Raw genomic sequence first — 14,175 nt, 5'->3', positions numbered from 1 at the left:
TTTTGTAGATCTTACTTTGCTGAACATTATTGCTCTTCACAGTTTATCTCTATCTATAATAATATTCAAGATAATAACCAAAAACGGCAAAATTTCCTTAAAATTACCAATTCAAGGGCAGCAACCCAACAACAGGTTTGCGACCCATCTGAAAATTTCAGGGCAAATAAATCTTGACCTGATAAACAATTTCACCCAATGTCAGATTTGCTCTAAATGCTTTGGTTTCAGAGATATAAGCCAAAATCTACATTTCACCCCCTATGTACTATTTTTAGCCATGGTGGCCATCTTGGTTGGTAGGCCAGGTCATCAGACACATTTTTTGAACTAGATACCCCAATGATGATTGTGGCCAAGTTTGGTTAAATTTGGCCCAGTAGTTTCAGAGGAGAAGATTTTTGTTAAAATTAACGACTACAGACGACAGATGCCAAGTGATGAGAAAAGCTCATTTTGCCCTTTGGGCCAGGTGAGCTAAAAATGTGCAAAATTCATTTTTGTTTCAATAAAGAAATACTTGGCATGAGTAAAGCTTTATGCTGTCCAGTACTATAAAAAAAAAAATTCACATAACATTTCATTGCAAATAAGAAAATAACCATCCATCACTGGAAGTTAACCAATCAAATTTCTTCCCTTATTTAATCTGTGTACAATGTTTAGTAACCATGTAACCTCAAGTTTACAAAATATTCTATAGAAATCCCAAATAAAAAAATAATGGTGCTTTGAAATACCCAAGACATGTGTTTATGACATAGAAATGTTTTACTACAATAAAATGTAGGACTAATTACATACAACTGTCAAATTCTAGGGATTTTATTTTTTCAACCTATTTTCATATACATGTACAACCAGATGTGACTTACCATTATTTGATGGTATTACACCTTAAAGCATACAAGAAACATACATATCCATGAAAACATGAAATTAGCCAATAAACCAAGAAAATCAGGTCAAAGTCAGCTGAACCCTGCCTGACAGACTTGTGTAACAAACCACCCAAATCCTTTTACTCATTACAATTGAAAAATTGAAAAAAATACCTATTCACTTTTTTTATGCAGACACTGAACCATGAAAATGAGTTCAAAGATAATGAACATATGTCCAATAGAAACTGCATAGCATAACACTTCTGTATACATGTATGAAGCATCTGGGAGACACCCCTAAACTGTGAAGCTCTGTACAAATAGTTGTGTATCATCTTTGTCACTGCAGGATTGTAATCCATATGTCTCACATTGCGTGATTTTCATTGAAGGTGGGATAAAAAAAAAAAACAATAAGGCAAATTTCATTTTCATTTATAAGATTCTTATCTACAAGTGCATAAAAAAAAATTATCAAGCTCCCTATCAAAGCTTCCCCTTATATGTGTCACACCCCTTAATATGGCAGTAAAGTTTGTGGTGTTATACTTCTGAATTCTTAAACTTTACAAATATATGGATGAAGAAAAGCAACAAAAGAATTATAAAATTGAGAATGGAAATGGGGAATATGTCAAAGAGACAACAAACCGACCAAAGAGCACATATCAGTAGAAGGCCACCAATGGGTCTTCAAGGCAGCGAGAAAATGCTGCACTAGGAGATGGTCCTTACCTGGACCTAATTAAAAATGTGAACTAGTTTAATGAAAATGGACGTCATACTAAACTCCAAAACATAAGAATGAACAAAAATTTAAAAAAACATACAAGACTTTAAAGACAAGTGGTTTCTGCCCTTAGACAGGCATAAAATGTAGTGGAGTTGGAGATGAGATATTTTGGGAGATCCAAACTTTCCCCTTATATCTCTAGTCAATGTAGAAAAAAGAAACACACAGCAATATGCACAGTATTCAATGGATGTTTATCTCCCTTATTCTATTGTACTGTTATACATATTCACTCCACAGTTATCTCCCTTATTTTATGGAACTGTTATACATGTTCACTTCACAGTTATCTCCCTTATTTTATGGTACTGTTATACACATTCACTCCACATCCATTCTAATCAACATAATAAAAAGATTACTTACTTGAATTTGACCTTCACCTCTGATATAGCCTGTCATCTTATTTATCTGTGAAGACATCTCCTTGGCAACCTTAACAATAGGATTGCAATCATCTTCCCATTTCTCTGCCTCGGACTGTAGGTATTTGGATGCTGCCTGTCAAAGCAATAGATCTTTAATTAAATAACAAGAAATATATTGCTATGCTTTTAAATGCTATATTGTTTCTGAAGGGAAAAGAGTTCATAAAACAAAACATACTTTCAAGAAAGGAGACCAACTTATCATCAATGAGTTTTGTTGAATCTAAAAAAAACAAAGGATTGTACTCTGAGCTTTTCCTCACTAATCATACCAAAGCTGGATGTTGTTTGTTAAACTTTGATGAAAATTGCATGTATGTGAATTATTTTTCGAAAGAGCTTAACATATGTCAAACAATATTTCATAACCAAATAAAGCTTGGAGCTACATAACGAGAAGCTATGACTAGTATTTATTGAGAAAAAAATATGATAGAAATGTGATAGCCAACTGGAAAGAGATTAAGCAGAATATCATTAGAATATGAATGGGAATATAAAAAGATAAACAAGCATGCTTTCTGTTGTACAAGCCACAACCTGCTCATTTTTAAAATTTGGATATTTTTAATTTCTGTCATGTTTGCTATGCTTGGCATTTCCTTGTATATGGAAAAAAAACTGGTAGGACCATAATTTTTATCTTGTTTGCCAAGTATGGGAAATTAAATGATATGAATATTTCATAAATTACCAGAACAGAAGCATTTGGTTTATATGGTGAATCTGTTGCCTTCTTTTTCCTTCCTACTTTAGAAAATTGACCAACTGCCATATTCTGTTTTTCACTATAAAAAATAGAAAATTTAATATTTCATTTATATTCACAAATGCAGAGAACAGCAATAAGGCCAACTAAAATTAATTAGTAGATTTTCATCCAAAGTTTTGAAAAAAATGGGGCGGGTGGGAGGATTTTATTTTTTAAATTTTATTCAATTTGAAACCTTGTGGCGTGAACTTCATATATATGCAAGTGTTATAATTACAAAATTTAGCTTATACCATGTAAATGTTTAAACATGTATAAAGAATCCTACATAATTCTTGAATAAACATCTCTGATTTGCAACGCGGACTGTTCTACATGCAATTGCTACTTTAGAAGCATATTTTCAGCAAACAGTAAAACCATGGAGAAATTCTCTATTCATTTGACTACCAACTCCAAATTTATTTTGCTCTCAAAGCGATGGTTTGTAGTCCCCATAAACGTATACAAATGCAATGGTATGCAGCACAAGTATTATGAATGAAATGAACACTCAAACAAGTGTTGCCAGGAATAGTAAAGTTGGCGCTTTTAAGATTCATAAGTTATACAAGAAGTGACGCATATATAATTACATTGTAAATGGTATTTTGTGTTTTTAAACAAAAACAATAGCCATAGGTAAATCTAAGGGTTTTCTAGTACACAATGTGTATGTTTGCCGACTTTTTTTTTCTACCAATTTGTTCCACGATTCTTGCACTTTGGAAATCATTCACAGCCCAAATTTGCTTACACAAAGTCAATGTATTATTAAATAAATCCACAATTTTCTGATGAAAGAAATTTCCAATTTGTGACATACCGCGATTTGCGTTGGACACAGCGTATTTAATACTCGTAACCCGAATATTTCATGCCCTTCTGGTAATCTTTCTATATTCTCCGTAAATGATACTGTCATCATTGAGCAGCAGATTTTGTCAACATAATCGTTTTAAAGTACTCGAAACAAGAAATATGAAAACCGAAATTTTATAAACAGGAAGTTCGAATGAAACGAAATTATTGACGGTTACCGGTAACGGAAATGAACAAAATCCGGAAATCGTAAATTTTGCAAAATAAAAAAATCGGGGCGGGACGATTTCAGAGGGGCGGGCGGGGATGAAAATCTATCAATTAATTTTAATTGGCCTAATAGTCAGCAAAGTAAGATCTACAAATAAGTTCAATTGTGATGCTCAACTTCTTCAGGCAATTTTTAAGATGAATTAGATTATAGCATTGTTATCAATACACAAACTGCTGTCTTTTAACATTATTTTATGTAAATAACAGATTTCCAATTTGCAGCTGGCCCGAGAACACAGTTATTTCGTAGTGCATTTCTTTTAGACAATAAATTCAAATTAAAAAAATCGCACCTGCTCTTTCTTAAAAAGATTTTTAACAGCGTAGTGTACTACCAGTGAGTCAAATAATATCAAAATTATAGAAACTTCTACCAGCTCTAACTCAAAATATTGACAATTCTGTGTTAAGGGGGTGTAAAATTCAGTTTGACAGCTTCAGACGTGATAAAATTTGACCTTTTTGAACTGGACCAAATCACTACTTAACATAAACATGATAAAGATTCAGCACCCAATTTTTTTTAACATGTAATAACATCCCCTAACTTAACATTTCATGCATTTAATATCAAGAAATAAATTGGGAAAGTGTATCAAATAAAACATGCAAGTTATACACTGTTTACACTAGGAACTATATTCATAGACAACGAAAACCAAAGGACAATAACTGTGTCCTTGGACCAGCTAACCCCTTATGTCAATAATTAGATAACTTGCTAAATAATTTCAATGTTATTCTTGAATATTGAATATTTATGTTAAATAAACAAGTAGACAAAACAGACATCGAACAGATTTTCACCTATATGGGAGCCCGATTTATAAATACTTAGAGGCAGACCGGTAGCAAGTTTTAATTTCTTAAACCGATGAAATATTGGTGTCCATATTAATTATAAGCTAAACTATACAAAGAACACTGTTACAATGGTAAGAATAATAGGCATTATTAAATGAACTTTTTAATGTAACATTTATTTTTCTGGTAATGGATACATTTTCACAGCTATGATACAATAAGTTTCCATACATAGTATCATTTGGACAGTGATGTGAAATTTCAATAAGAATGACAATATAAACCTTGTAACACAGAGAAGTTCTTCATGTACTGTTTTAAATCCCGCTTCTTTGTTGTCATTCTCCTCCACTGGTTGGACTGAAGGCTCCAATGTGGCAGCAGGTGTCAAATCTTCAGGTGTTTTAACACCTAAAACTTTGTTCAAATCTGAAAAATGTAAGAGAAGATCCTTCAACAAAGGGTATATGACAGCTTAAAATATAAAATTTCCTTATGTGTATTAAAATTTCTGTGTGTTTTACTTGTATACAATTACTCACAGCTGTGAAAAAAATTGCTACATTCTAAAAAAATATTAAGTAATATATATGATGAAACAAGTCCTAAGGCAATTTGGAGACTCAGATTATACACAATTAATATTTATAAATGTTAATACAACTACACAAAACTCTAAAGATAATTCAGATAATAACTTTAATTACTTTTAACTAATCCAGGCTTTAAATCTTTCATCTGTTGTATACACACTAAAAGCTGATGAACTTTAGCTGCCCATGAAACTTTCTGCTTTGTGAATTCTTCCATTGTATTTGATAAATCTCCATCTTCTACAACAAATATTTAAACAAGTTAAATACAGGTACTGAAATATTTTGATGACTTGTCTTTACATATCCTGGGTTTTTTCCCCCTTTCGAATCTGGGTTCTATAATTAAAAGCTTCAATGCTCTTGTTCCTGGGCAAATTAAAAATTATAGATGAAGACAAGGAAAGATAACAAATCTATAAACACTTATTTTGTTTTTGTGGCTATTTGATTTTAAGATTTTGCCAAAGTCTCCTTAAAAACCTATAAACAATTTCTACTTCATTTAATTTTAACATTTTAATTTGTTGTTCCTTTATAACCATAAAATCCACAAAATTTGGTATCTCATGAATAATAATGTGGGTCTCACTGGGGTCTAAGCTTGACGCTGGATTGCCGATTTTTTTTTGTAAGCGTGACAGGTGAAAGTCAAATTATTGTGTCGGGAAAACGGGAAATGAGGTCTAGCGGCACCTGGGAAATGACCAAAAAAAAATGAGAATTGCTTACGTACATAGTGTATGCTGGATACGGGAATCTGACAAAATAGTAAGCGGGATCCAGGATCGTAACCCCCCAATGAAACCCCCAATAATGAATCCACAGTATGCAGAAAAGTTCACGTTAATCACTTACCTGTTAATTTTTTGACAATATCAATAAGCTGAGGAGAGATACCAGTCACTTCATCTAAACACTTTCTAACAGCTGATCGTTTGTCAAGTTCTGTAGACAGCTGGATACCTTGTAGAGTTTTCTGTCTTAAACTCATCAAACTTTCACTGAATTTACTTAGAGACAACTGAAACTCTGACATGCACATTTGTTTTTCTGCATCTACAACAAAAAAAATCAAAGGAAATGAAATAAAAAGAGCATTTATTAAAAATAACTTTTATAAATGAATTTATTGCAAAATGACAAAAAACAACCTTATTTAAAGAAAGAAAGCAATGAGTATTTGCTCATTTCTGAAAATATGCTATCAATTTTTATCAGTGTAATATTTTGTAAGGTAGATTCTTGTTGTTTGGTTTTAACTACTTTGTGGTTTTCAAATGCTACTGGCCAAAGTGTGAACTAATCAAATCTTTTCTTCTTTAATATTTTTTTATGAATACATACATTTCCATTTATTTTACAGTGTTTTGTTCATCTAATTACATGACCAGAGAAAATGATAATTACTATTCAGAAAACTGAGAAGAATATTCAGTTTTGTATCTTTCAAAGGGCTTAAACCAAAAATGGGTTATTATATTGTTCATCTCAACACTTAACACAATTTTTCACCAACAGTTACATGTCAGTTCACAATTTTTTTTCTTCATAATAGTGAGATTGCTCACTTCTTATTTAAAGGACAAAGTGGAAACACATTTTGAAAGGCTATATAAAAAATATTACTTGGTAGTTTTCACATATAGCAATAATAGTACAGTTACTCACTCAAACATAAGTTTTTGTCACAGCGAGATTTGAAATCAAAATATATGGTTATACCTTACATATATTTCAAACAATTCTATTGGGTGAAACGTTATCACGTGACATGGAATAATTCAGTTAATTTTCATTCAATTGCAAGGAAGGACAAATAACCCTAAAAATTTACGCCAGCGGTGAATAACCCTATTATTCACCAGTGAAAAACCCTATTATTCACCAGTGAATAACCTTTTGAGTTTCTTGGTTTGTACTTGAGTTACCTCCCATAAAAAATGATGTCACAGACTAAATAAACAAAATGGCAGCGTTCACGTTACACTGGAAGCCCATCGAGAGACAAGGAAATAAGGCATTGGACATGAATACACCTGAGAGTGCCAGCAGCCGATGATATCTCTTATAAATGGTCCTTTTCAGGGCCATCAATATTTTACAAAAAGATTCTACTTTTGTTGTAAATTCGAGAAATTCGAAGACAAATGTATTTTCAAACTACTAGTAAGTGTTCGAAATGCCCTTCCACTGTTAGTTCGTATAATAAAACAATTGTGGCCCCTTAGAATCGATGAATATCCAAAATTGTCAACCCTTAAAAATTATTTCACTTCGGGCTGCGCCATCAATGAAATAACCTTCTTGTGTTGACAATTTTGGATATTCACCTTTTCAACGGGCCATAATTGTATATTAATTTCAGGATAGGCTAACAACATCACAGATTTATAATATTTTTTTAGTTATAATGACATGGAAATGATAATGCTACATTGTATTTCCAAAGAAAAATATTACTGCACATATATCTTTTAAATCAAAATTTACAAGCAAAAGAGCAACTTAGAATTGACTTTTTCTACTTTTAAAGAATTACAATAAAAGCACAGAATATCACAAATAAAAGAATTCAACTTTTTAGATTTTCTATGATGAGATGACATGTGTTTTACCCCAATGTAGACAAGTGTAACTGTGAGCTACTGCTCACTGATGATACCCCCGTTGCAAGCGAATAATGATAATGTAAGTGTTTGGTAAACAGGAAGATGTCGAGTGATGAATATAAAAACGTATCACACCGTAAAGTTGACATATATAAACCCTGAAACCAAATTTCAGAAATCCTGGCATTGTAGTTCATGAGAAAAATGTGACGAATATTTTCAACTTGGCCATCATGTGTAAAATGATACAAGTGTTCGGTAAACAGGAAGTTGTCAAGTGATGAATCTGAAAACGTATCACACAGTATAACTGACTTATATAAACCCTGAAACCAAATTTCAGAAATCCTGGCATTGTAGTTCCTGAGAAAAATGCAACGAAAATATTCATGGGACGGACGGACTGATGGACTGACAGACTGACGAACTGATGGACTGATGGACTGATGGACGTAATTAAAGCAGGGGTATAAAAATAAATTGCTATTGTGTGATACCATTTAAGGTACTGTCTTTAAATATGGCATCCATACATAATACTGATAAATACCTGTTTGAGCTGTCCTGACTTCCACAGCACTATCTGATAATTTATTTAACAAAGCTGTATACATCAATGTCTGTTCTTGTAATATATCCATACATTTTATACTCTGAAAATACAACCACTAATTACCATTTCTTCTATGTATTTCTTTTAGTGGGATTTTTTTTTCGAAAACTAAATTGACTGTATAATTCATGATGACCAAATTCAGTTCAATGATATTCCAGTACTACATTCATATATCATACGAATCAAAAATGCTTTTTGGTAATACGACTCATAGTATTGTACACAAGTCAGGCTGCTAGATTTCTTTTTTAAACAGTTTTATATTTTTCATTTCATGGCGTTTTATAGCTGACTATGTTGTATGGGTTTTGCTCATTGTTGAAGGCCATACTGTGACCTATAGATGTTAAATTCTATGTCATTTGGACTCTGGTAGAGACAGTCATTGGCAATCATATCACATCTTCTTATTTTTATATCTATATAATTTTACTGTCAATTTTTCCATTGCATGCATTATTGGTTTTCATTTTTAGAATTATTCCCTGTATACTGCGCATAAATGACAAACTGACATCAAATTTTGATTGTTTATGTATATCTTTATTGGAAAATATAATAATTTTCATTTGGTAGTGTATTTTGAATGAACATGTTTGGACTAACCTTAACAATCCACTGTCCTGAAAGTAGACCAAGTCTACAACATATGTATGTCACTGTTATCTTATCTACTTCTCTTTTCTTCCTTGATGAAGTGGATTTTATACTGTCATACAATCCATCTTGATCTAAACAAAGGGATGTTGCTAATTCAGAAACACTGTCATTTCTGAAATAAAACAGTGAAATCCATGTAGCTGTTGTTTATTGAAATATTTTACCAGTTGGGAAAAAAGAGTTTAAAACTGACTTTGTTGAAAAAGATTATCATTTTAAAAGGAGCTTCCTGGTATGATCAGGTAAATGTCAGATTCAATGTTGATAAAGAATACTTTACAACATGTCTGCCTATATCTAAATACACCAGTTATAGAGTATTTTAGTTTAAAATGAAAATGATCTGATAATAAACTGTTATCACAGAGATTTGTCTCACTTTTTGGTAATTTGTTAATGCATATGCTAAAATTAAAGAAGTCAATGAATCATGACTGAAAGTACATGGCAAAATGTGTTAAAATCAATCCTTTCTTTTGGGAACTTACCCAAGACATGCACTGTGCAAGAGATTTCTGATCTGGCTATTCTGATGCAGTATATGTTCAAAAAGTTGTGAGTCTTTTAAAGGATTGCTATCACTTGGCCACACTTTTCTATCACACCCTTTAGTGTAAAGGTCAGAGGTCAATCCTTCAAGGTCGTCAAGAACACAATATATTCTCACTGCCCATTCTCTGCAAAGTTGTTCAAGTTGACATTTATCTTGATGAGTAGCTGTAATATAGAAAGTTACATTATCAAATATTTGACTTTACAAGCTAGGCTTGATTAAAAAAAAAAAAAGAATATATATTATATCCTTTACTTTATTCAAAAGGTCAACTACTAACTTCCATGATAAAGGAAAGCAATAATTATCAAGACCCAATTAGTTTTTCCTACAAAAACTGCTACTTTATCTACCAAACTAGAGTCACAAAAAAATAGTGGACACCTAAGCCATAGTCATATTACATTATGTTAATAATTCTATGACGATTACAATATTTAGGCTTACATGATTTATATATGACACCTGATGTTGTTACTATGGTAACTGTAATGTTATCTAACTCGTTACTATTTTCTTGTAGACGTTGACATCTTTCTTCTCCAATATCTTTATCATCCATACTTTCTGTTAGATCCATAAGTTCTGATATACTAGTGGTATGTTGTTTTAATGAGTCAATCTGCAAAATAAAATCAGATTAACCCACATTTAATAAGATAACCAGAAATATAATCATATCATCTTCTACAATCATTAAAGGGTCAGTTTGGACCATGGAGTCTTGTGCATATGATATTTCTGTACTCCCAAAAAGTTCAATTTACTAGGAGTTTTAAATAAATTATCAAAGTTTTGATCAGAACTTTATTTGGTCACCATTATATTGGATGATTTTACCATTTACAGAAGATTCCATTGAGTGTGTAGCGAAAGGAAATATCTTTGCTTAGCTTGCTTGTTAGCTGAACCGTGACGTCATTATTAGGTCAGGTATACTACCCTCCTTTCGAAATAGCATAGTCCAACAGACAGATCGATTGGTTTTCTTTTGGACTAGTCTATTCTTAAAGTAGGGTAGTTTACCTAAGCTAACAGGCAAGCTAACCAAATATATTACCTTTGGCTTTGGCTACACACTCAATGGAAACCGCTGTAAAAGGACATTATAAATGGAACATTATTGTTGTACTATAGCCAGTACATATTCATTTTGTCAAATGGTTAAAGGCATGAAGCCCAACTAAATGCTGTTAAAATTAGTTAAAAATTAGCTGATATCTAAGCATGACAGGAAATAGTTCTTACCTGTTGTTTCATTAACCTTTGATCAGATGACGTGGTTGACTTATAAACAGGGTCTGAAATGTCTTTCCATTGGTCCACCGTCACATCTATAAATACTCTTATCTTCTCAATCTTCAATGGAAAGCAGTAGTATTAGACTAATACAATGTGTATACTCAATAAATGTCAAATTTACAATATGATTAGACAGCTTGATTTCAAAGTTAGAAAACTCTTCTTTTTTTATTTTTCATAACAGTGAGCGTAACATAAAACAGATGTTACCTCGAAAGAGTTTAAGGTCTGTGTTATATGTCTTGTATCTTTTATTAATCATACACAAATCTTCATGAAATTATATGTTTTACATTAAACCATTGAAAAACCTGTGTTTTGTATCTGTCAAACTGTGTATTGTATCTGTCAAAAGTGAATTATCAGAAACGAATTAGAAAGATTTTTGATTTGTATCCTAAATCTTTTATCATCTACATTTGTACTGCAATGAACACAACATGATTTTTTTTGTAGATTCGTCAATGAAAAATAAGCATTTCCTTTGGTTGTTCAATTTCTGATATTTTCGTCTTCCCTATTTGCAGAATTTGCAGTAAAATATTTGTCAAATTATCCATCTTTTAAGGACCTACCTTGACTTCCCATAGTTGACTTAGAGAACAAATATCAGCTATATCATCTTGATCCCCCATTGCTACATATTTTAATTTCTCCGTTAGGTCTGCAACTAGTTCATCTACCTCACTACACAAGGAATGTATACTTCTGTTAACAAATAAAATTTTAAATATTATACAAGAAAGTATCTACATAGAAATGTTAAAAATACACAAATATCACAAAAATTCTGAAGCTTCACATTTTAAGAAGCATTTAAGTTATTTTCGGCTAACTGTTTATATGTTAAATCTAAAAATTCAAAAAATAGGATTTTCTCAGTTTTTTTCTTGTAATTTTGATAATTTAACTAAATTTTGTATTTTTCAGCAACTTGTTAGCATAGCGTCCAGCAAAATGGAATCAATTCACATTAACAAAGTTGATTAAAAAGACAATATGTCTCATTAGCACTCATACCACAAATTCATCTTCTGATATCTATATATGGTCAGAACAAAAACTTACCTTCGTTTGGCAGTATCAGAGTGTACCAAAAGACATTCAGCACTATCTACTATATGATTACTCCAACCTAACAAATCTCCACTCACAGATTTTATAACATGCTTATCTCCCTTGGTTACAGCACCAGTTATCTTTTCTTTGATATGAGAGGTAGTGGATGGATCTACAGAAAAAGGGTACATTACATTCTTATGACAGACTACAGAAAAAAACTGTAACTGAAAAGATCAACTAATTACAAAGTCATAAGTTGATTAAAAATTTTATGATTTCATGAACTTTGAAAATGAGGTAAAAAGCAAACAGTACATATATGCCAGACAATTATACATTTAGGGGAAAATGTAGATTGTTAAGATCTATCAGTTAACAATATTAAATTTGTACAAATAGTTTGTCTTTGTCATCATTGGCATAATGTTAACAAACCTAGAATAAATTGATCAGTAAAATTTATACATAAAAATACTTATGGTCAAATAGTAGTGATTCCTTATACTGGGGATTCTTTTATTTTCATAGGTACCAACTTATGTGATATATTTATTTCATGGTTTTAGCATGTAAGCTTTTAGAATATTTTTATATAGTTGAACATTTAAGTAAGTGGTTAAACTATGCCCACAAAATTTCTGATAATTGGTATCCTACCAATATAATGATTTATCAGTATCAAAATATTTCACAAAATTTTTCTGCTAACCTTGACTAGATTTTAACCTTGAGGCACGTTGATATGATTCTACAGGCTTTACTTTGCTCTGTTGATAGGATTCCTGTGGCTTGACTTTTGTTTGATGAAATGATTCCTGAGATGACGTAGATTGCAATGATTCCGTACTTTGCTGTAATGCACTTCTTTGTAATGGGACTACTTTTTGTAGCGTAGATATGGATGAGTGAGTGAGAAAGTCCTCCTCACTGCAGATATCCTCCTGTAGGAATCTGTTGTCAAGAGGTAGAGATTTCAAAGCACCAGTTGATGAAAATTTAATGTGACTAGAACTGGAAGTTTTCCTTCTTTTCTCAGCTTCTGTAATGATAAAAAAATATTTTAATTAGAAACAATTTTTAAATAATAATTCTAAATGCTATCTTTGTCCATATTAAATACATCCTTTTCATCTATTCCTTGTAAAGTCTCTAATAACAGACATATAAAGTATTTGACACAAAATTTGCTATAGCATTTCATTTTCATTTTTTTCTTTCTCTCTCCATTTAGGGGGCTCACCTTGTGAGGCCCTGTCTGAATCTAAACATGATCAAGATATATAAAATATATATACAAACAAAAAATTTTGAATACTATTGATTGTTATTTTGAAACTTGCAGCTATTTTTTAATAAAAAATATCCTCAATTACTTTATTCTACAAATTTTTATCATTAAAAATATGACGTTCAAAACCATTTATTAGAAATAAAAAGCTTAAAGTTTAAAAATTAAAAAACCTGCAAATCTGAGATTCCGTCTCTCTGGACTAAGTATGCTTGGCTGATTATCTGCATTCAATCCATTCTTCACTTTTCTTACACATTCTAACAAATGTGATAATCTTCTAAGTAATGATTCTACAGCTGAATTACTGGTTACATCAGAGTATACATGGGTTGATCCTGCTCTTATTCCTGTTATTGCTGTAATTTGATCAAAATTAAAAATACACAAGTCTATAAAAGTGAAATGATAAAGAAATGGCTTTCATAAAACTTAACATTCTATAATACATTGTTACTTTTTTTGCAATAATTGTTTTTGGTCAAGGGAAAAGGGAAATTATCCCTAGAAACTAAAAAACTTTGAGACAATAAAAAAAAAGTATAAAGTTTGTCCCAAATATGGCAATATATGTGTAGTTAAGTGTTACAAAGTCAAAGATGAAATGTATAAAAGCTGATATTACAGCCTTTAAATTCTAAATAAAAGTAAATTACATATGGCTTTATGATTAAACAATAACTCAACTTAATGAAACAAGCTGGTAATAAGCTGATCATGACATGAGAAAGGGT

General features: G+C 31.4%; 1 protein-coding gene across 2 annotated transcripts in view; it reads right to left on the bottom strand.

Annotated features, from left to right (window-relative positions):
* Positions 1–14,175, bottom strand: part of LOC143072834 (uncharacterized) — a 51,124-nt gene that overhangs the window by 19,668 nt on the left and 17,281 nt on the right. For both annotated transcript variants that reach the window (XM_076247941.1, XM_076247942.1), the window contains exons 13-26: positions 13,615–13,800; positions 12,863–13,192; positions 12,160–12,322; positions 11,667–11,799; positions 11,038–11,148; positions 10,237–10,411; positions 9,725–9,953; positions 9,183–9,348; positions 8,511–8,613; positions 6,207–6,407; positions 5,463–5,588; positions 5,040–5,184; positions 2,800–2,893; positions 2,044–2,178 (exon numbers count right to left, since the gene is read on the bottom strand). In XM_076247941.1, the coding sequence (XP_076104056.1) occupies positions 2,044–2,178; positions 2,800–2,893; positions 5,040–5,184; positions 5,463–5,588; positions 6,207–6,407; positions 8,511–8,613; positions 9,183–9,348; positions 9,725–9,953; positions 10,237–10,411; positions 11,038–11,148; positions 11,667–11,799; positions 12,160–12,322; positions 12,863–13,192; positions 13,615–13,800 (2,297 nt within the window). The remainder of the gene's footprint in view (positions 1–2,043; positions 2,179–2,799; positions 2,894–5,039; positions 5,185–5,462; positions 5,589–6,206; positions 6,408–8,510; positions 8,614–9,182; positions 9,349–9,724; positions 9,954–10,236; positions 10,412–11,037; positions 11,149–11,666; positions 11,800–12,159; positions 12,323–12,862; positions 13,193–13,614; positions 13,801–14,175) is intronic.

Source organism: Mytilus galloprovincialis, chromosome 4 (genome assembly GCF_965363235.1).
Source record: "Mytilus galloprovincialis chromosome 4, xbMytGall1.hap1.1, whole genome shotgun sequence".
NCBI lineage: Eukaryota > Metazoa > Mollusca > Bivalvia > Mytilida > Mytilidae > Mytilus > Mytilus galloprovincialis.
Note: the sequence above shows the minus strand (reverse complement) of the source record. Positions and strands in the feature narration are given on the sequence as shown.